The 23,493-nt window shown below is 45.3% G+C and overlaps 1 protein-coding gene across 1 annotated transcript in view; it reads right to left on the bottom strand.

The window, feature by feature from the left end:
- The window catches only part of LOC125447720 (spectrin beta chain, non-erythrocytic 4-like), a 184,419-nt gene that overhangs the window by 59,310 nt on the left and 101,616 nt on the right, over nucleotides 1-23,493 (bottom strand). Inside the window, exons 20-23 of the mRNA XM_059641028.1 lie at nucleotides 11,211-11,468; nucleotides 10,257-10,487; nucleotides 4,160-4,249; nucleotides 860-1,138 (exon numbers count right to left, since the gene is read on the bottom strand). Coding sequence (XP_059497011.1) covers nucleotides 860-1,138; nucleotides 4,160-4,249; nucleotides 10,257-10,487; nucleotides 11,211-11,468 — 858 coding nt within the window. The remainder of the gene's footprint in view (nucleotides 1-859; nucleotides 1,139-4,159; nucleotides 4,250-10,256; nucleotides 10,488-11,210; nucleotides 11,469-23,493) is intronic.

The raw sequence follows: 23,493 nt of genomic DNA, 5'->3' as shown, positions 1-23,493 counted from the left end.
AAGAAGGTGGCTCACCTCCACCTTCTCAAAGGCAATTGGGAAGGATAATAACAGGCTCACACCCATCAATAAATCTTGAAAATCAGACTGACATCAAAAGCAGGAAAATATTTGGAGACCATAATCCTGAAGAAAATTAATTGTGACTGGAAGAACTTTGGTTAATAAATAACTGCTGCAAGAATTTGGCAAAAGCTAACTGTGCATTGCAAACAGAATTAAATTCTTCATTGAAATCAGATACACAATCGCTGGAACGTTTCATGCAGGTTAGCAAGGCTATTGGAACATACATGTCCTCGTGTTAGTCTGCTGTTGTCGTTTGGTTGTGTCTGTGAGTTGCGCTGATAAAGGTTTCAAGAAGCTCAATTATTGGTCAAAACCACCTCTAATCAAAATAGTAAATACTAACAGGTCACTTAATACTAACCATGGACAGACCCCCGCACTTAATAGTAACCATGTATAATACCACACTTAATACTAACCATGGACAGATCCCCCCCACTTAATAGTAACCATGTATAATACCACACTTAATACTAACCATGGACAGACTCCCCCACTTAATAGTAACAATGTATAATGCCACACTTAATACTAACCACATAAAGGACAAGGCAACACACGAGGATTCCGCCTATAGTTACGTGGTCAGATAATCCAACATGATATCATAATGGAGGCTGTTGTACGTGCAAATTCATATTAATCTTTGTACCACGTCACCCCCTCCAAGTCACAGACTTCTCTCATTACATTATTTACATCCACCTGTATCATACATTTTCGCTGCTCTGACTCGGGGGCATCTGCACAGACCCAGCAAGGAACAGGAGCCCATGCCTCTGGCTGTTACCTTTCCTTTCTCATCCGTCATCATGTGCAGCTCTTGCTCACTCAGCCATGACTCCACCTCTGAGGCATCAAAGTAATACTGCTGGAGCTGCTGCATTGCCGTCAGCCTCTGCTGCCGTTGCTGCGTCTCCTCCTGGAGCTCAGCCCAGAGCTCCCGCAGCCGGTCCAGGCTCAGGCGCACAGCTTCAGTCTCCGGGGTCTGGATGGAGGCGATGTGCCCTGCTCGCTCCATCACATCACTGATCCGCGGCTGGTGCCCCTGGATCTCCCGCTGAAGAGTCTGTGAACATCAAACAGAGTGAGTGCCTAGAAGAGACAAGGGAGCTGCCTCAGACACAGTCCTAACTCACTCATCATGCTTGTCTGAGTTTCTTAGACACCGTGCAAGCGTGGATGAGCGAAAGACTGGTTGCCTGCAGGAGATTTATGTCTGTGTGAATGTGTCTGATTGATGGCATGTTAGTTAAAGTTGCTGTGGTTTCTTTTTCACTTTCCCGAAAGCTATTTGACTTGGAAATATATCATTTTTTCTCCATCATTACTGGGTGGAAATTATGGTATTCTATCTCAAATAGTTCGACATGAATAACAACACTGCACAGTCTATATCAGTTTGAGGAGAACACTAGGTATGGAAGTAGGCCATCTGGCCCATCAAGTCCACACTGACCCTCTAAAGAGCGTCCCACCCAGACCCACTCCCTACCTTATCCCTTTAACCCTGCATTTCCGATGCCTAATCCACCCAGCCTGCACATCCCTGAACACTATGGGCTAATTTGCCATGGCCAATCCACCTAACCTGCGCATCTTTGGAAACCCACACAGACATAGGAAGAATATGCAAACTCCACACAGACAATTGCCCGAGGGTGGATTAGAACTCACGTCCCTAGTGCTGTGAGGGAGCAGTGCTAACCACAGTGCCATCGAGCTGCCTCACTAACACACTATGTTCTCAAGGCCAACTGGGGATTGGCAACAAACTCTAACCTTGAGTGTTGAAAGATTGTATTTGTGACTGTGTCTGAGTGAATGAATGTGTGTGTTCGTGTGAGTGCCTGCATGAGTGAGACTGAGTGAGTAAATATGTGTCTGTCAATAAGCGAGTGTGTGTACTTACAAGTGACAGTGTGAGAGTGTGTGGAAGGGAGAGAATATGGATGTGTCTGTATGACTGTGGATCTGAGAGGCTGGGAATAAGTGTGAGTTCAACTGACTGCATGAGTGAGTGATTGCATGTGTGTAAGATTGTGTGCGTGAGATTGTGTGTATGAGTGATTGGGTGTGTGTAAGTGATTGTGTGTGTGTAAGTGATTTTGTGTGTGTGTGTGTGTGTGTAAGTGATTGTGTGTGCATAAGTGATTGTGTGTGAGTGAGTGATTGTGTGTAAGTGAGTGATTGCGTGTGTGTAAGTGATTGCGTGTGTGTAAGTGATTGCGTGTGTGTGATTGTGTGAGAATGAGTGATTGCGTGTGCGTGATTGCGTGTGTGAGTGATTTTGTGTGTGTGTGTGTGTGTGTGTGTGAGTGAGTGATTGTGTGTGAGTGAGTGATTGTGTGTAAGTGAGTGATTGCGTGTGTGTAAGTGATTGCGTGTGTGTAAGTGATTGCGTGTGTGTGATTGTGTGAGAATGAGTGATTGCGTGTGCGTGATTGCGTGTGTGAGTGATTTTGTGTGTGTGTGTGTGTGTGTGTGTGAGTGAGTGATTGTGTGTGAGTGAGTGATTGTGTGTGAGTGAGTGATTGTGTGTGAGTGAGTGATTGTGTGTGAGTGAGTGATTGTGCGTGAGTGAGTGATTGTGTGTAAGTGAGTGATTGCATGTGTGTAAGATTGTGTGCGTGAGATTGTGTGTGAGTGAGTGATTGTGTCTGTGTGTGTGTAAGTGATTGCGTATGTGTGTGATTGCGTGAGAATGAGTGATTGCGTGTGTGTGTGATTGCGTGTGTGAGTGATTTTGTGTGTGTGTGTGTGTGTGTGATTGCATGAGAGTGAGTGATTGCGTGTGTGTGATTGCATGTGTGAGTGATTTTGTGTGTGTTTGTGTGTGTATGTGTGTATGTGTGAGAGTGATTGTGTGTGAGTGAGTGATTGTGTGTGTGTGATTGTGAGTGAGCGTGTGTGTGATTGTGTGTGTATGTGATTGTATGTGTGTGTGTGAGTGATTGTGAGTGAGTGAGTGAGTGAGTGAGTGAGTGAGTGAGTGAGTGAGTGAGTGAGTGTGTGTGTGTGTGTGTGATTGTGTGTGAGAGTGTTTGTGTGTGTGTGAGTGAGTGAGTGAGTGTGTGAGAGTGTGTGTGATTGTGTGTGTGTGAGTGAGTGTGTGTGTGAGAGAGTGAGTGATTTGTGTGTGTGAGTGATTGTGTGTGTGTGATTGTGTGTGTGAGAGTGAGTGATTGTGTGTGAGTGATTTTGTGTGTGTGTGTGATTGTGTGTGTGTGTGAGTGAGTGAGTGTGTGTGTGGGTGTGTGTGTGTGGGTGTGTGTGATTGTGTGTGTGAGTGATTTATGTGTGTGAGTGATTGTGTGTGTGTGTGATTGTGTGTGTGTATGATTGTGAGATTGTGTGTGTGAGTGAGAGATTGTGTGTGTGTGAGTGATTGTGTGTGTGAGTGATTGTGTGTGTGAGTGATTGTGTGTGTGTGAGTGATCATGTGTGAGCGAGTGATTGTGAGTGAGTGAGTGAGTGATTGTGAGTGACTGCTTGTGAGTGAGTGTGAGTGAGTTATGCACGTGAGAGAGTAAATGAGTGAGCATGTGACTGCATGTGAGTGTATTTATCTGTAAGACTGCATGTGTCTAAGGCAATGAATATGTGTATGCAAGTGTGAGTGGAAGTGTTTTTGAGAATGCATGTCTGTAAGCATGAGTGTGTGTGCAAGTGTGTGACTGTGTGTGCATGCGTACGTGTGCATGTGGGTCACACTGCAGTAAAATATACTTTGACACATGGGAGGCGTAGCTGAATAGCCCCAATCTGCTGAGAACAACTCTTACAAGGCCGGTGTAAATTGTTTATCTCCACTCATCCTTGAGAAGGTGATGGTGAGCTGCCTTCTTGAACTGCTGCAGTCCACGCTGTGTGTGCACACTCACAATGCCTTTAGGGAGATAATTCCAGCGACACTGAAGCAGCAGCAACATATTTCCAAGTCAAGATAGGGAACGGAATATGGAGGAAGATACTGCTGGGGCCATAGCAACTTGCTGCAGTACATGACGTGAATAATCACCGTAAATAACTAACCTAACCTCATTTCCCGGGCTCCCATTCCCAATTCTGTCCTTTGCCTCACACTCACCTGCAGTTTTTTCTGAAGGAGCTGCACTGTTTGCAAGTTATTCCCGTGATCCTTAGATTTTGCCAGTGGCAGGCGTTCCTGAATCCAAAGCTGTGGAACACACAAAGCGCTCAACTTCCCATTTAGTCAAGGATAATTACAGGAGCTACATTCACAGGTATTGTTGTAGGATTGTTCAGGGCAGTAACATAGTACAATGCAGATGCCTAATGACCTAATTCAACAGTAGAGTGACAACACAACAAGAACACATTGCAATGATATTGTACCTTAATGTAATAAAACATCCAAAGGGGCTGCCACAGGAGTGTTGTCAGAACTGTTACAGCACATGTGGCCCATCTATCTAAACGGTTTCACTGACTGATTACAATGCAGAAGGTTATTCAGCCCATCAGATCTACACAATTTCTCTGAATTGTTACAGTACATGAGGCCATTCAGTCCATCCTATCTGCATTGGTTCTCCCATTGAGAAATTCACCAAGTCTGAGTCTGCTATCATTCCCCCCAGCCCCTGGGTAACCTTCAGTTTCAGGTAACAGTGCATTTCCCTGAATAAAGCTTTGATTAAACCTGCCTCCAGCACACTATCAAGCAGAGCGTATCAGGCCTTCATCATTCGCTGTTTGAAAAGGATTTTATCAAACCATCTTCGCATGTGTGACTGTGTGTGCGTGTGTGAGTGTGTGATTGTGTGAGAGATTGTGTGTGCGTGTGTGATTGTATGTGCGTGTGTGTTTGTGAGTGAGTGATTGCGTGTGCGTGTGTGAGTGTTTGATTGTGTGTGTGTTTGTGAGTGTGTGATTGTGTGTGCATGTGTGAGTGTTTGATTGTGTGTGAGTGTCTGATTGTGTGTGCGTGTGTGAGTGTGTGTGCGTGTGTGAGTGTGTGATTGTGTGTGCGCGTGTGTGTGTGATTGTGTGCGCGTGTGTGAGCGAGTGGTTGTGTGTGCATGTGTGAGTGAGTGATTGTGTGAGTGTGTGCGTGTGAGTGAGTGATTGTGTGTGCGTGCGTGAGCGAGTGGTTGTGTGTGCATGTGTGTGAGTGATTGTGTGTGAGTGAGTGATTGTGTGTGCGTGTGTGAGTGAGTGATTGTGTGTGCGTGTGTGTGTGTGTGAGTGTGTGCGTGTGAGTGAGTGATTGTGTGTGTGTTTGTGAGTGTGTGAGAGTGATTGGGTGTGTGATTGCGTGTGTGTGAGTGTGAGTGATTGTGTGTGTGTCTGTGAGTGAGTGATTGTGTGTGCATGTGTGAGTGAGTGATTGTGTGTGTGTTTGTGAGCGTGTTATTGTGTGTGCGTGTTTGTGAGTGTGTGATTGTGTGCGTGTGTGAGTGAGTGATTGTGTGTGTGTTTGTGAGTGTGTGATTGTGTGTGCGTGTGTGAGTGATTGTGTGTGTGTGTGAGTGAGTGATTGTGTGTGTGTTTGTGAGTGTGTGATTGTGTGCGTGTGTGTGAGTGATTGTGTGCGTGTGTGTGTGAGTGTGTGCGTGTGTGTGAGTGTGTGCGTGTGTGCGTGTGTGATTGTGTGTGCGCGTGTGATTGTGTGCGCGCGTGTGATTGTGTGCGCGTGTGTGAGCGAGTGGTTGTGTGTGCATGTGTGAGTGAGTGATTGTGTGAGTGTGTGCGTGTGAGTGAGTGATTGTGTGTGCGTGCGTGAGCGAGTGGTTGTGTGTGCATGTGTGAGTGAGTGGTTGTGTGTGCATGTGTGAGTGAGTGATTGTGTGTGAGTGAGTGATTGTGTGTGCGTGTCTGTGTGTGAGTGTGTGCGTGTGTGTGTGAGTGTGTGCGTGTGTGAGTGAGTGATTGTGTGTGTGTTTGTGAGTGTGTGAGAGTGATTGGGTGTGTGATTGCGTGTGTGTGAGAGTGAGTGATTGTGTGTGTGTCTGTGAGTGAGTGATTGTGTGTGCATGTGTGAGTGAGTGATTGTGTGTGTGTTTGTGAGCGTGTTATTGTGTGTGCGTGTTTGTGAGTGTGTGATTGTGTGCGTGTGTGAGTGAGAGATTGTGTGTGTGTTTGTGAGTGTGTGATTGTGTGTGCGTGTGTGAGTGATTGTGTGTGTGTGTGAGTGAGTGATTGTGTGTGTGTTTGTGAGTGTGTGATTGTGTGCGTGTGTGTGAGTGATTGTGTGTGCGTGTGTGTGTGTGTGCGTGTGTGAGTGTGTGCGTGTGTGAGTGTGTGCGTGTGTGAGTGTGTGCGTGTGTGAGTGTGTGCGTGTGTGCGTGTGTGAGTGTGTGCGTGTGTGAGTGAGTGATTGTGTGTGCGTGTGTGAGTGAGTGATTGTGTGTGCGTGTGTGTGTGTGTGCATGTTTGAGTGTGTGATTGTGTGTGCGTTTGTGAGTGTGTGAGAGTGATTGTGTGTGCAATTGCGTGTGTGTGAGAGTGAGTGATTGTGTGTGTGTGTGTGAGTGAGTGATTGTGTGTGTGTGTGAGTGAGTGATTGTGTGTGTGTTTGTGAGTGTGTGATTGTGTGTGTGTGTGTGTGTGTGATTGTGTGCGTGTGTGAGTGAGTGATTGTGTGTGTGTTTGTGAGTGTGTGAGACTGATTGTGTGTGTGAGTGAGTGATTGTGTTTGTGTTTGTGAGTGTGTGATTGTGTGAGTGAGTGATTGTGTGTGTGTTTGTGAGTGTGTGAGTGTGTGCGTGTGTGTGAGTGATTGTGTGTGTGTGAGTGAGTGATTGTGTGTGCGTGTGTGAGTGAGTGATTGTGTGCGTGTGTGTGTGAGTGATTGTGTGTGTGAGTGATTGTGTGTGCGTGTGTGTGTGATTGTGCGTGTGAGTGAGTGATTGTGTGTGAGTGAGTGATTGTGTGTGTGAGTGTGTGATTGTGTGTGCGTGTGTGAGAGTGATTGTGTGTGTGATTGCATGTGTGTGTGAGTGTGTGATTGTGTGTGCGTGTGTGAGTGAGTGATTGTGTGTGAGTGAGTGATTGTGTGTGTGTTTGTGAGTGTGTGATTGTGTGTGTGTGCGTGTGTGAGCGAGTGGTTGTGTGTGTATGTGAGAGTGAGTGATTGTGTGTGTTTGTGAGTGTGTGATTGTGTGTGCGTTTGTGAGTGTGTGATTGTGTGTGTGAGTGATTGTGTGTGTGTTTGTGAGTGTGTGATTGTGTGTGCGTGTGTGATTGTGTGTGCGTGTGTGTGTGTGATTGTGTGCGTGTGAGTGAGTGATTGTGTGTGAGTGAGTGATTGTGTGTGTGTTTGTGAGTGTGTGATTGTGTGCGTGTGAGTGATTGTGTGCGTGTGTGAGTGAGTGATTATGTGTGAGTGAGTGATTGTGTGTGTGTTTGGGAGCGAGTGATTGTGTGTGTGTGTGTGAGTGTTTGATTGTGTGTGAGTGCGTGATTGTGTTTGCGTGTGTGAGAGTGATTGTGTGTGTGTTTGTGAGTGTGTGATTGTGTGTGCCTGTGTGAGTGAGTGATTGTGTGTGTGTGAGTGAGTGATTGTGTGTGTGTTTGTGAGTGTGTGATTGTGTGTGCGTTTGAGAGTGTGTGATCGTGTGTGCATGTGTGAGTGAGTGATTGTGTGTGCGTGTGTGAGTGTGTGATTGTGTGTGTGTTTGTGAGCGAGTGATTGTGTGTGTGTGAGTGAGTGGTTGTGTGTGTGTTTGTGAGTGTGTGATTGTGTGCATGTTTGAGTGAGTGATTGTGTGTGTGTGTGTGTGAGTGAGTGAGTGATTGTGTGTATGTTTGTGAGCGAGTAATTGTGTGTGTGTGTGTGTGTGTGTGTGTGTGAGTGATTGTGTGTGTGTGTGTGTGAGTGATTGTGTGTGTGTGAGTGAGTGATTGTGTGTGCATGTGTGAGTGTGTGATTGTGTGTGCCTGTGTGTGAGTGATTGTGTGTGTGCGAGTGAGTGATTGTGTGTGTGTGAGTGAGTGAATGTGTGTGTGTGTGTGAGATTGTGATTGTGTGTGCGTGTGTGTGAGTGAGTGATTGTGTGTGTGTATGAGTGGTTGTATGTGTGCTTGTGAGTGTGTGTGTGAGTGAGTGATTGTGTGTGTTACATGAGTAACATGCATTACATTAAGATAAGTGACCCAACACTTGATCAAGAGATGCAGGCTTTACGTACAGTCTTTAAAAGATTGGATGAAGATAGCGAGGAGGAGAGATTTAGCCATGAAATCCCAGACCTCAGAGACCCAGGCAGCATGGCCACGGCACTGGGGAGAGATAAGAGACCAGAACCGGATGAATACAGGGATCTGGGGTTGCTTACTGTGATGGTGCTGTGCCTTTAAGCGAGATTTGTTCTGTGCTATTTCTCTCGCAGACAGGTGTTGCCACAGTGGTGATGGGATGTCTCTTTCAAAAGGTTAACAGTTTTGAGATCCCTTAGGCACAAGAAGCATGAGTAGGTGGAGTCAGGCTGACACAGACCGAGGGTTTTAGTTTTGCTTTCAGTCCCAGTTCGGAGTTGGCTGTTGAAGCTTATAGATACCGCCTCATTTCTGCTGCAGCAAAAAGTTTGAGCACTCTCTCTGCTGCTAATTTTTTCTTTTAATGTTCCATTTCACTTAGACAGGAAAGGAGGTAGGAGATGAGGAAAATTTGTTTTGCTGAATTTGCCTTTGCCAAGGGTATGTTTATGGGATGTTGCTACTTTGGAACAGTTGATGATTAGTAATTAAACAATATATTATTTTATTAAGTATTTCAACTTAGTTAAAGTTCTGCCCGTTCTATTTGTGTGTATTTCAATTGTATTGTAAGAACAAAGTGTGTTTGCTTAAAGCCTGATGATGGACCAATCACATCATATCTGGAACATAATGCCTGATACCCGGCTTCAAATAAAATAAAAAGTTAGGGTCTAGGGTATCTCCTTGATATATTTTGAAGGGATTTGGTCTAGCCCATAACGTTACAGAGATAGGAAGGACCAGTCACTGAGACCTGTAAACAGAGCAATAAGGATTCTGCAATTGAGATGTTGCCAGACTGGCAGCCACAGCATGTCAGTGAATACAGGGTGCTGAGTAAATGGGCCAGCATGCAGGGCAGGATGTAGACAACTGAGTTTATACTGAACACACATTTATAAGGAAAAGAATGTGGGGCTCCCACCAGGAATGTATTCGAACAGTCAAGTCTCAAGTGAAATAAAAGTCGGATTTCAGCATCAGATAAACGAGGGCAGGGGTAGAGGTGAGTGACAATAGGGAGGTGGTAATAGGAGGTCTCAGTAACTTTAAGAAGCTGCTGGGTTCGTGTTCCACTCCAGACTCTTGTAGGCAAATCTAAGCCGGCCCTCTAAGACAGTCCTGGAGGAGTGCTGCACTGTTGGAGGTGCTGTCTCTCGGGTGGGAGACATTAAACTGAGGCCCTATTTGTTGCTTAGGGGAATGCAAAAGATCCCCTGGTGCCACACTAAAGAAAATCAAGAGAGTTATACACCACCCCCCCCAGGCTAATATTTATCCCTCAGTTCACATCACAAAAAAAAGATAATTTGGTCACTATCACATCTTACAGCCCACAGGTCTTTTTATTTTAAAGGAGATTCTAAAGATATGGGGTAGCCACTTAAAATTAAACATCTTAATGAAATCTCTTCACCCAGGAAGCAGGGAGCATGTGGAATTCTCTGCCACAGAAAGCAGCTGAGGCCAAAATATTGAATGTTTTCAAGAAGTTAAACATGATTTTAGGGTTCAAGGGATCAAAGGAAATATGGAGAAAGCAGGAACAGGATACTGGGTTGGATAATCAGCCATGATCATATTGGAAGGGCCAAATGGCCTACTACTGCTCCAAGTTCTATGTTTCTAAAGTGCTTTGGGAGTGACCCAAGGTCAGGAAAGCCACGGCGGAAATGCCAGCCTGACTCTTCTGTGTTTAGTCAGTGAATGAAGAGAAGGTCAGGGAGAGGTTGATGCTACACTGAACCAATGTCATTTGTAGGCAGAGGCTGGTGACAGGACTCAGGGGAGAAGCTCATGACAGTGACTAAAGGTTTTGGTCTTCCCAGTGTGTTGTGGAAAGGATCCCTCCCATCCACCCCTAAGAAACAAAGAGATGTCCTTGGCCTGAGGGACAATACTTAAGCTGTGAGATGGCTTCTGTTTGATTGAGAGGCATGGTTTCTCCATGTGGTACTTACAGTCTCATCCTCCATATCCCTTGTCACCTGGTGAACTTCTTTCGAGGCCAGGAGAATCCTCCGCCGCTGTTTCAACGGTTCAATCAGACGCACAATTCGTGCTTCAACCACATTCTGTTTCTCAGTGACCTCTTCTTTTCCCGCCCCATCATGGTTCAGGGTCGCAGCCTGGGCCTGTAATTCACCGACCTCCTTGTACCAGCCTTCCATCTGATTCTCCAGGACCTGCAGGTCAGCAAAGGTCGTGGGCAAATCCCGCATATCAGTAAGACTGCACTCTGTCTCCGTTCCCAAGCCTCTCCCAACCAGCCTCCACCATATCTACCGATTCGCTCTCAAACCCCTCCCAACCCATCACAGACCCACACTCCTCCCAAACCTGAACACCATCCCTTCACGAGCCACCCCCACCACCACCCTAACACTCAACCTCAGACATCACCTGACCCTGTTCACACTGACCTTCGACCTCACACACTGACAATATGAACCCCAACCTTCGAACCCATTCACACTGGCAATATGAACCCCTGACCTTCGACCCCACTCACACTGACACTATAAACCACTGACCTTCCTCCCCGTTCGCACTGACAATATGAACCCCTGACCTTCGACCCCACTCACTGACAATATGAACCCCTGACCTTTGACCTCACTCACACTGACAATATAAACCAATGACCTTTGAAACTGTTTGCACTGACAATTTGAACCCCTGACCTTCAACCCTGCTCACTCTCAACCCTGCTCTGACCTTCAACCCCGCTTGCACTGATAATAACAATCTGAACTTTGACCCAGCCAACACTGAAATGATCAACCTCTGACCTTTGACCCCACTCTCTGCTCCTCTGTTGATTCACGTGCTTCTGTGAGGCTGGGAAATGCAGTTTGAGCTGTGGGGATCTGGGCAGCCAGTGTTGTGGGGACTCCCAGTCACCTCACCTGCAGTTTCTGGAGCTGAGAGTTGACGCTGGCGATGTCTCTAGCTCCGTCTACCCCCTGCAGCTGCCCCTCCAGCTGAGAAAGCCTCTTGTCCAGCTCGCCATAGCTCTGCACCAACAACTCTGCCTTGTTTGCATCAAACAGGTGCCTCGCCTTGGCCTGCGTTGTGCTTTCCAGAACAATCCAGCAGTCGTGAATCTCTTCCAGTTTCTTCCTGACTTCTGGGGCGAGTTCAGGTTTCTCCTTGATCAGTTGTTGACCTTCCTGTAAGCAGACAGACCAAATAATTCACTGGGCCTCCAGTGTAAACCACTACTTGACCTACTCCACCTCAACCACATAAATGAACCCAGCCTCCACCATTCACTGGGGAAGAGAGATCTACACACTCGTGGCCCTTTGGGTGCGAAGATTTTTCCTCATCTCCATATTAAATGGGAGATCCCTTGTTCTTAATCTGTACCCCAAATCCTAGACTCTTCCTCAAGGGGAAAATATCCTCACAGCATTCACCTTGTCACATCCCCACATGATCTCGCAATAAAAGCACCTCTCTGCTCTAATGGGTATAGACCTAATGAGTAGCATGACCCCTTCGTCCTATGAATAAGTTGATTAAATCTCCTCTGAACTGCTTCTAACATAATTGTACCGTTTCTAAAATAGGAGACCAAAACTGTTCACTGCATTCCAGATGTGGTTAGGAGAGGCGTCAAACTACAGAACGCCAGAGCAGTGCAGGCTTTTATTCCTACTTTCCCTGGTCCTTCAGATTTAGTCTGGTTACCAATAACCCACAACAGTCTTAACAACAGGAAATACCCAATGTTCTTTATTAATGCAGTGTACAGTACAAAAGAAAGCTGCCAAAATTTTATTCCTGCAATGTTCACAATCACAAATGAACCCTTTAATAGGATTTGGCCGAGAGTCAGCCCATTTGTCTGAATCTCCAGGCTCTGAACAGATAACCCATCCTGAGCTAACTATTGGCCAGAATCAGGCTTCCTAACGCCCTTTTCCCTTCACACAGACAAACAGTTGCAGTACCTAGTCTCCAGCAAATGACTGTTTGGCCATTGGAAAACCATCAGTTAGTTAGAAGCATAAAATCACAGAATCCCTACGGTGTGGAAGCAGGCCATTCAACCCATGGAGTCCAGACCAACCTTCCAAAAAGCAGCCCATCCAGACCCACCCCTGTCCCTGTAACCCCACATTTCCCAATGCTAACCTACCTAGCCTGCACATCTCTGGATGTAACAGGGCAATTTAGCATGGCCAATCCATCTAACCTGCACAACTCTGGGCTGCGGGAGGAAATCGGAGTACCCGGAGGAAACCCATGGAGACATGGGGAGAACGGGCAAACTCCACATAGATGTCCTGGGTCGAATCCCAGTCTCTGGCACCATGAGGGAGCAATGCTAGCCACTGAGCCACCGTGCCACCCCACCCCACGTTGCTCCTGTCTCATCTCTTGGTCTTGGTGCATTTTGACCTCAGCTAACTTGCTCGCATTGTTGCCACCTTTATGTCATCCAAACAACGGTATAGTATTTGCATGGCACAATGAGCAAGCGCATTCTGTCTAGCTGTTAAACAATCCTCATTGTCACATTTAATTCACTGAATCTATTTTAAAACAAGGCTCTGACCTTTCAGAGTTACCGTGACAGTTTAGTTATCTCTGCTGAGTTTACACCACTCATTCTAAACACACAGACATTCCATCAGACACAGAAACACATTAACAAAGTGTGAAGCTGTATGAACACAGGAGGCCAAGCAGCATCTTAGGAGCAAGATGCTGCTTGGTCTGCTGTGTTCATCCAGCCTCACACTTTGTTATCTTGGATTCTCCAGCAACTGCAGTTCCCATTATCTCTGATACAACAGAAACACATTAAAGCCAGTGACCTTTCTAATCACCAGAGCCATTGCGTATTTCAATAAGGCAAACTTGATACATTTCTTTTCCTTCTCAAATCATTTCATTTAATTCCATTTCACTTCATTTTGGCTCACCCGGCAAATTTTAGGTTCATGTCGACAGCAGCCAAGTCATGAGAGCATCTGACCACCTTGTGTTGACTCTGTGAGGCACAGGCCCAAGCTGGAGGGATGTAGCTCCAGTGATCGCCAGATGAGCTCTGAAGGATGTGACCAGAAAGGGCAGGAGGCAAATAAAAGGGAGGCGAGCGGGCAGAGTGAAGAGGGTGGGACATAGATTGGAGGAATTTGGACAGACAAGTGACAAGGGGCAGAAAGTGAAATGAAAAAGGGGTCTGTTGTGTAGAAGAAGTGGGAGACAGAAGTGGGAGGGTAGAGGATAAATCTTGTGGTGGCCTGATGTCTACTGCACTTTGAACAGACGTGATCCTGGCATATCAAGTGTGCCCTTGGCATGCAGATACATCGGAACTGAAGAGATAATTTCCTTGGCTATTAATCAGGCAAACAGTGAGCAACAAACAGGTGCCCCACGATGGGGTCTTGGTCAATCTTAACCTGCAGCAATGCCCAGGATTATCCTTGGAATGTGGCAATTAGAGGCAGGTAAGAGGATGGGTCAAAGGTGGAAAAGGGGTGGTAGCAGGTTTATGGAGTCAGAGAGCCCCCTGCTCCTTCTTCCCCTACACATAAATACCAAATACTCATTAGGTTTTCAGCCTTATTACAACAGACACCACCTCTTCCTTCAGGGAAACTGAAAGATGTCAGAGCCCAGGTGTGAGGTCACTGCCAGAAACCCACCGGAATATTCCAAAAGCTGTCACACTCATCATGAGTCACTGCAAATCAAGAAATGTGGGCTTAACCAACAGATCTTTCAGGTTGGCTTCCATCACAGAGTGAAATGATGGGAGCCCAGCTGATCATGATCAGGCTCAGGGCCCAATGATTGAAGTCCAGCACTCAAGAGGACCCACTGTGCCAAGATAAGGGTCAGCACAACTGTGCGAGGGTCAGGGGGCTATGTGAAGATCAGGGCCTGGGGTCGATACAAGGGTCAGAGCCGAGGGTGGGGGCAGGTCTGTCAAAAGGTCCCTGCCCACCCTCAGGTGGGCCTTGATACATGGGGCCAGGAATAGCCACAGGGCCCATGGCTTCTGTGCCAAGTAACCAAAGGACATGGAATGATTGTCTGGAAACAGGAGCTCAAATCCCACTATGCTAGATAAGAAATTTAGATTCACCTAATTAAATAAATTTGGAATAAAACGCTAATAGGGTAAAGAGGCTCAATGAACAGTTCTCCCCCATTCTCAACAATGATGGAGTCCAGCCCGTTAGGCCAATCCTAGAAATGCCTCTGCCCAAGCTGTTCTAGTACAGACAGTGGCACTGGCCTGGCAATGGGGAAAACTGCCCAGGAATGTCCAGTCCACAAACCAATCCAGACAACCACTGACCCATCAGTTTACTCTCACTCATCAGCAAGTAATGAAAGGTTATCACCACCATTGCTGGCTTACTCAGCAATGACATGCCCATTGATGTTCTGCACTCGGGGTCTCTCAGCTTCTGGGTTCATTACAACTTTGGGTCAAACATGGACAAAACAGCTGAATTCCAGATGAAAGTTGAGAGTGACAGCCCTTGACATCCCTAAGCCATCCTGACCCCCAACTGTGTGTCGCCCCAGCAACATTGGGGGGGAAACTCTCCACTGGGCGAAGACACAGCGAAAGAAGGTCGTGGTTATTGGTCATTTTTAGGGCAGGTTGTGGTGTAGTGATAACATCACTGAGCTAATAAGTGTAGTGATAACATCACTGAGCTAATAAGTGTAGTGATAACATCACTGAGCTAATAAGTGTAGTGATAACATCACTGAGCTAATAAGTGTAGTGATAACATCACTGAGCTAATAAGTGTAGTGATAACATCACTGAGCTAATAAGTGTAGTGATAACATCACTGAGCTAATAAGCCAGAATTTAAGGCTAGTGTTCAGGGCACATGGGTTCAAACGCCACATGGCAGATGGTGAAATCTGAATTCAACTTGTTTAAAAATCTGGAATTAAAAGCCAGTCTGTTGGCAACAATGTAAAGGCTGTCGATTGCTGTAAAAACTCATCTGGTCACTGAAGTTTGTTTTAGGAAAGGAAATCTGCTGACCTTTCCTGATCTGACCTACATGTGACTCCGGGCCCACTGGTTCATGGTTAACTGTTACCTGTCCTCTGGGTAATTAGGGTTGGGTGATGCATGCTGGGTCCTGCCAGCAACACCCACATCCCATGACCAAATGTTTTAAAAAATCATTAATCCCTGGGCATCACTGCATCAACTGCGGTAGTGACCTAGGTCCAAACATCTTCAGCGGCTTGATCAATGACCTTCCCTCCATCAGAAGGTCATAAGTGGGGATGTTCACCAATGGTTGCACAATGTTTGGCACCATTTGCTACTCCTCAGACACTGAAGCAGTCTCTGACCATGTGCAGCACGACCTGGACAATATCGAAGCTCGGGCAGCAAAGTGGCAAGTAGCATTTAGGCACATAAATGCCAGGCTGTGGCCATCTGGAACAGAAAAGAATCTAGCCATCTCTTCTTGACATCACCATCATTGAATCCCCCATTATCAACATCCTAGGCCTTACCACTGACCAGAAACTGGGCAATTCATATAAACACAGTGACTACCAGAGTGGGACAGAGGCTAGGAATGCTGCAGCAAGTAACTCACCTCCTGACTCCCCAAAGTCGGTCCACTAACTACAAGGCACAAGTGGGGAGAGTGCTATGATTGCAGCTAAAGGTAATAAAGGACAAGTCAGATCCCATAACGAAACATGGCTTGATAGACCATATGTTTAATTCCTGTGTTTGGTTACAATATTAGTTGGAATGTGAGCCTGTCAATGTTGTTTGAAGACAGAATTTTTTACACAAACAATGCTTTATATTTATATAAAAAGAAGAATTAGAATGATATTGACGCAAACATTAAATGGAAGTTTCAACCCAAAGTTCTCAACATCATCTGACAAAGCAACCTCAATCCCAGAGAAATATCACTCCTGGCTCAGTTTTTTGAATCTTTTCCTGACATATCCTAGTTTCTCTCCCTTAGATAGCTGGCATACTTTTTAAAAAAAATTCCTTCTGAGTCTGCTGACAAGAACATCGCAGAATTCTGACGGCCTTAATTTGCTCAGTTCTGACATCCTGAAGATTTCTATCCAAACTCTCCTGGCTTGGAAACTTGGCAGACTGGAAACCAATTCTGCTAAGGCGACTGGTTCCCCTGTGAGGAAAACCTGTTCCACTTTCTGAACTGAACATCAGCTAAAATGTTGAATGTTCTGTCCTGAATGTAACATTAAACTGATTACTTTAACAGGCTTATTCTGCATTTCATAAACCCGACAGTGAAAACATTTTACTCCTAACACCACAATGTTACTTGCTGGCACTTTGCTGCAGTTATAAGCTTCCTTGGATCTGGTGAACTTAGGTCAATGTTCCAAACTGACTTTCCAACCAGGATGAGTGCAGCTCCAACAACACCATCCAGGTCAAATTCACTCACGGCATTAGCATCCCATCACCACTTTCAGCCTTCACTTTGTGACCAATGACAAATAGTGGCAGAGGTGCGTGCCACGCATAAGGCACACTGCAACAATTCACCAAGACTTCCCTTGATAAGGGAGTCCAAACCCACAATGTCTACCATCCAGAAGGACATTGGAGAACTGATGAAGGGTTACATTCTGTTTGTGTATTATTCCAGTGAAACTTCCCTGAACGGCCTCCAATGCAATTGCATCATTCCTTAGATAAAGTATTGTTCGCGTACTCCAGATGTGGCTTCACCAATGCCCTGTAGAACTGAAGCAAAGCTTCCCTTCTTTTGCATTCAGTTCCCAGCAATAAATGCTAACATCCCATCAGTTTTCCTAATTACTTGTTGTACCCACAAGCTAACCTGTTTTTGTTCCACGCATAAGGGCACTCAGATCTCTCCATTTCTCAGAGCTCTTGTGGCCTCTCACCATTTAGCCAATATGCTTCTTTGTTATTCTTCCTGCAGTTTCACATTTTCCTACACTAAGCTCTATTTGCCATATGTTTTCCCACCCACTTAACCTATCCATGTCTTTTTGTAATTTCCTTGTGACCTCTTCACAACTTTCCTGGCTGAGATCATGACCTCAGCAGATGTGGTAACTGTTCCTTCTATCCTTCTTCAAACCATTCCACATACATTGTAAACAGCTGAGGGCCACAGCAGTCATCCCTGTGATACCCCATTTGCTACAGCTTGCCAGACATGCACATTCCCTGCTTGATGTTGGCCAGTTAATCCTTTATCCATGCCACTATACCTATACACCTCCTATACCATAAGCTTCCATTTTCCACAATGACCTTTGATGTGACACGTTCACCAAAACCTGTTGGATTAGTTACCAGGTCAATTTTCAGCTGCTCAATTTTGCAGCACCTGACAAGGCTAGCCCCCACTGCGTCAGCAACTTAAAGAATGCGGAGGTCAGAGGTACATGAGCTTCAAGGGCTTTCCCCTCTATCCTGCTCCGTCATTTAATATGATCATGGTTCATCTCATCTTGGCTTCAACTCTACTTTCCTGCTTGCTCCCCATATTCCTTGTACTTTTAATTAAAATTAAAAATCCATCTATCTCCTCCTTAAATTTATTCAGTGACCTGGCATATACCACACTCTGGGGTAGTGAATTTCACAGATTCACGCTTTGATAGAAGTAATTTATACACCTCTCTGTTTTAAATCTGTTGCCTCTTTATGCTAAAGCTTACAACCTCTCGTCTCCCGTGAATAAATCATCATAGGATCATCAGCAGGAGCAGGAGGAGACCCTGCAGTCCACTGAGCCTGCTCTGGTATTCCATAACATCCTGGTAGATCTGATTTTGATCTTAATTCCAGTTTACTGCCCGCTCCACCCCAATGACCTCTGACTCCATAATCAAGGTTTTCATAATCATGAGAGCTATAGATAGAGTAAATTTGTCTGGTAAATGAGTTAATAAATAGAGATCATGGATTTCCAGTTTCCACATAGATTAGTTGGACTCTGCTGGACTCCAACTGAAGCTAACTGTGAAAGTAATTTTCAAAATGGAATTCGACAGATACGTCAAGGCGAGAGGCACGAAGAGTGACGGACTACAATCTGGGATGATGCGTGCTTGCCCAATTTGGCAAGAAGGATGGAAAGTCAGGATATAATTTCAGTGTTATTTCATTATAGAACTCAGAGGTACGGAGGGATCTGAACGTCCTGATACATGGATCATCACAGAACTGCAGAATTGTTATTGCACAGAAAGAAGCCATTAGGCCCATTGAGCCTGGACCAGCTTAATAAGTAAGCATCATTACCTCCCGTGATAAATAGTTAATATGCAGGTACAGCAAGTGATTAGGAAGCATGTCGTTGTTTACTGCAGGCAGCAGAATGGAATATAAAAGTAGAGGTCCTTTGCTACAGCTGCTAAAAATACTGGTGGTGCTACAGGAATAGTGCCAGACGACTGGAGGATAGCAAATGTGGTTCCCCTGTTCAAGAAGGGGAGTAGAGACAACCCTGGTAATTATAGACCAGTGAGCCTTACCGCAGTTGTTGGTAAAGTGTTGGAAAAGGTTATAAGGGTTAGGATTTATAATCATCTAGAAAAGAATAAATTGATTAGGGATAGTCAGCACGGTTTTGGAAGGGAAGGTCGTGCCTCACAAACCTTATTGAATTCTTTGAGAAGGTGACCAAACAGGTAGATGAGAGTAAACTGGTTGATGTGGTGTATATGGATTTCAGCAAGGCGTTTGATAAGGTTCCCCACAGTAGGCTATTGTACAAAATGCAGAGGAATGGAATTGTGGGAGATATAGCAGTTTGGATTGGAAATTGGCTTGCTGAAAGAAGACAGAGGGTGGTAGTTGATGGGAAATGTTCATCCTGGAGACCAGTTACTAGTGGTGTACCGCAAGGGTCGGTGTTGGGTCCACTGCTGTTTGCCATTTTTATAAATGACCTGGATGAGGGTGTAGAAGGATGGGTTAGTAAATTTGCAGACGACACTAAGGTCGTTGGAGTTGTGGATAGTGAAGAAGGATGCTGTAGGTTGCAGAGAGACATAGATAAGCTGCAGAGCTGGGCTGAGAGGTGGCAAATGGAGTTTAATGCAGACAAGTGTGAGGTGATACACTTTGGTAGGAGTAACCAGAAGGCAAAGTACTGAGCTAATGGTAAGATTCTTGGTCGTGTAGATGAGCAGAGAGATCTCGGTGTCCATGTACACAGATCCTTGGAAGTTGCCACCCACGTTGACAGGGCTGTTAAGAAGGCATACAGTGTTTTAGCTTTTATTAATAGAGATTGAGTTCCGGAACCAAGAGGTTATGCTGCAGCTGTACAAAACTCTGGTGCGGCCGCACTATAAGAAGGATGTGGAAGCTTTGGAAAGGGTGCAGAAGAGATTTACTAGGGTGTTGCCTGGTATGGAGGGAAGGTCTTACGAGGAAAGGCTGAGGGACTTAAGGCTGTTTTTGTTAGAGAGAAGAAGGTTGAGAGGTGACTTAATTGAAACATATAAAATAATCAGAGGGTTAGATAGGGAGAACCTTTTTCCTAGGATGGTGATGGCGAGCACGAGGGGGCATAGCTTTAAATTGAGGGGTGAAAGATATAGGACAGATGGCAGAGGTAGTTTCTTTACTCAGAGAGTAGTAAGGGAATGGAATGCTTTGCCTGCAACGGTAGTAGATTCGCCAACTTTAGGTACATTTAAGTTGTCATTGGATAAACATATGGACGTACACGGAATAGTGTAGGTTAGATGGGCTTGAGATCAGTACGACAGGTCAGCACAACTTCGAGGGCCGAAGGGCCTGTACTGTGCTGTAATGTTCTATGTTCTAAATCTGGTATACTGTGCAAAGTTTTGCTCACCATACTTAATAAAGGAAATAAATGCAATTGAAGCAATTCGGAAGAAAGCTCACTCAATTTACACCTGAGATGGAAGCCAATGAGGAAAGGTTGGTTAGGGTGAGCCTGTATCGAATGGAGTTCAGCAAAATGGGAAGTGATAATATTGATAAATATAAGATTGAGAGGGTTTGATAAGGTAGATACTGAGAGGATCTTTGTCTTTGTGGGAGGGACGGGAATTAGGGAGGGCACTGTTTAAAAGTAAGGGATCTCCCACAGAAGTTGGAGATGTGAACAAATATTTTCTCTGGGAGGGTGATGGATCTTTGGAACTCCCTACCTAGAGCACGGTGGAGTGGAGTCACTGCACATTTCTAAGGCAGAGGTAGGTAAGTTCTTCATTAGAAAGAGTTAGGCGCGAATGTGGGGTCAAGTCCACAATCAATTCCGCCACAATCTTTGCAAATAGTGGATCGGGGTCAAGAGGCCAAGTGGCCTAAACCTGCTCCTAATTTGTAAGTTCACATGAAATGGAACATGAAGATGTCCAAATTAGAAGCAACAGAATGCCACTGGGGCCCTCGAGATCGTTCCGCTGGTCAATAGTATTGTGTTTGATCTAATTGTGGCCAACTTTCTTCCATGAACCCCATAAAGCTCAACTCCCTCGTATCGATCAAAGATCTGGCTCACTCAGACTCGAGTACCAGGGAACAGTATTCCAAACACCTTCAAGTCTCTGCCAGAAGAAATTCATTCCTGCCCCTACACCGTCCATACCCCTCCCACTCCCTCCCCTCCCCACCTGTTCTAAATACCTGCACAAGAGGGAATATCAACCCAACATAGACTGCATTGGGACCTCTTGGGAATTTTACCTCAATCTTATTAAGTGGCCTGGCTGGTGTTTGCCACCCTGTGAAGATTTTCTGGACAGTGTCACATCTGATAGCACTGGGACTGCTGTCACTTCCCTTATAATAATGGTACCCCCACCACATTGGTGCTGCTCACAACTTAACAATGCTCTCATCGGCAATGCCACGGAAATTGCCAGTTGTCTTTGCAAAAGCCATCACTGTATCCCCCGCCCATCTCCAGGGCTCACTCAACATCCCTAATTCAATGGACATGCCCTGGGAGACAGATGCTTGATGGCACAGTGGTCATGTTATTGGGCTAATAAACCAGAGACCCCAGGCTAATGGGTTCAAATCCCACAACAGACAGAGGAATTTATAATCCATGAAGAACATCTCCAATTGAAACCTCATCTCACTGATGGAGACCATGACAACCATCATCAATAGTTGTTAAAAACCCATCTGGCTCACTGATGCCCTTTAGGGCAGGGTATCTACCATTCTTAACGGGTCTGGGCTAAATGTAACTCCAGACCCATAGGGATGAGGTTGACTCTTAACTAACCTCACCAATCACCGAGTTCAAGGCCAATTAGGAATGGCACTGATTGCTGGTGTTGTGAGTGATGCCCACATCCTATGATGTTTTAAAACAGGCATTGTTGGCGCTCCTGAAAGAGACCTGAATGTCTAACAGCTAATTCTATGAAGTATTAACTCAGACCTAACTAGGATATTCTTACTCATGCTTTACTGCAGCTTTCAAATGAGAAACACAGAGTAAGACGGTGCTAAGGGTAACTCATTATCCTGGTTTAATTCATAGACTGGTGAATAAACACAGTTTTTGCTACAGCTTGTACAATTTCCAACAAGTTATACCTATAACCTCCATTCAGCCCCTCTGAGCCCTGTCATGGGTCTGGGCCACAGTCTCCTGCTGCCAGCAATAAGCTTTCACTTCTTCATTAATTGTCCTGGTTTCAGGAAACATATATCCATCAGCATCCCAAACAGAGCAGCAACAGCCTTGCTGGGAAAGACCTCACTCCTTGTAAAACATGTCTACAAGAGTCTGGACCCATGGCAATGAAGTGAACCTCACCAAAGGCTTGGAAATTGAAAGTATTTTCTATTCACAACTCAACTCATGCTGCAGAGTCAATTCTACACATTCCACCTAATGGTGTTATATCTGTCTTTCCCATTCCAAGGCGTAATATATTTACAGTAGTACTGTCCACATTTTAATACACAGTATATACAATTTCTTTACACAGACAAGTCCTTGCAGTATTACATATTACACACAATCTGTGCTGCAACACATATTGCATACTGTCCTTGCTGTAATGCACCTTACACACAGTCCTTTCAGCAATAAGTATTCCACCGTCCATGCTGTGTTGAATACTACATACAGTCCTTGCACTATAACATATTACTACAAGTCATGCTATAATAAGGATATATGCAACCCTGCACTTACAGTAATATATGAAAATCCATATTGTTATACGTCATGTAGACTCTGCACTATAAGTATTAAACAGAGTCCTTGCTGTGTTCTATATTTTTATGTACCCACTGTGCAATAATAAAGATTGTATAAAGCATATTCTGCAACAAGTACAGTTCCCAAGCTGTTCTGTAATATATTACCCACAAACCATGTCATAATGTATTATGCTCTGTTCAGTCTATGCTGCAATCCCTACAAGAATAAATCCCTAAAGTCTTGGGGTAGATGTGTAGCTCGGGTTGTGGGTGTTGACGTTGATTGGCTCGCCGAGCTGGTTTGTTGTTCCGCAGATGTTTCATTACCCTACTGGTAACACCATCAGTGCAGCCTCCGATGAAGCATCATCATGTTTTCCCACCCAGTTTTTAAACTCTGCAGTCCATTGAAATGGATTGCCTCACGTCCAGTTTTCCTTCGCAGTGGAGTGTATGTAGGGTCAAGTTCTATGTGTTTATTGATGGCTTTCTTCGTGGAGTACCAGGCTTCTAGGAATTCACGTCCCGTCTCCGCATAGCTTGTCCCAGGATTTTGGTGTTGTCCCAGTCGAATTGGTGGTTCTCCTTATCCGTGTGGATTGAGATGAAAGAGTATTGGTCATGTCTTTTTGTAGAAGGGTCTAGGCCCGAAACGTCAGCTTTTGTGCTCCTGAGATGCTACTTGGCCTGCTGTGTTCATCCAGCTCCACGCTTTGTCATCTCTGGTGTTCGTGTACACTTGTTGTTAATTTCCTTCCTGTTTGTCCGATGTAGTTTCTTGCAGTCTCTGCAGGGGATCTTGTAGATGACATTGTTCCTGTCCATGGTAGGGAGTGGGTCTTTAGTTCAGGTGGGCAGTTGTCGTAGGGTTGACATGGGCTTGCATGCCGCTCTGATGCCCAGCAGTCGTAAGAGTCTTGTGGTTAGTTCCGATGTGTTCCTGATGTAGGCTAGTGTGATCAGTGTGTCGGGGTGTTTAGTATCTTCCTGATGTT

Source organism: Stegostoma tigrinum, chromosome 39 (assembly GCF_030684315.1).
Source record: "Stegostoma tigrinum isolate sSteTig4 chromosome 39, sSteTig4.hap1, whole genome shotgun sequence".
Classification (NCBI taxonomy): domain Eukaryota; kingdom Metazoa; phylum Chordata; class Chondrichthyes; order Orectolobiformes; family Stegostomatidae; genus Stegostoma; species Stegostoma tigrinum.
Note: the sequence above shows the minus strand (reverse complement) of the source record. Positions and strands in the feature narration are given on the sequence as shown.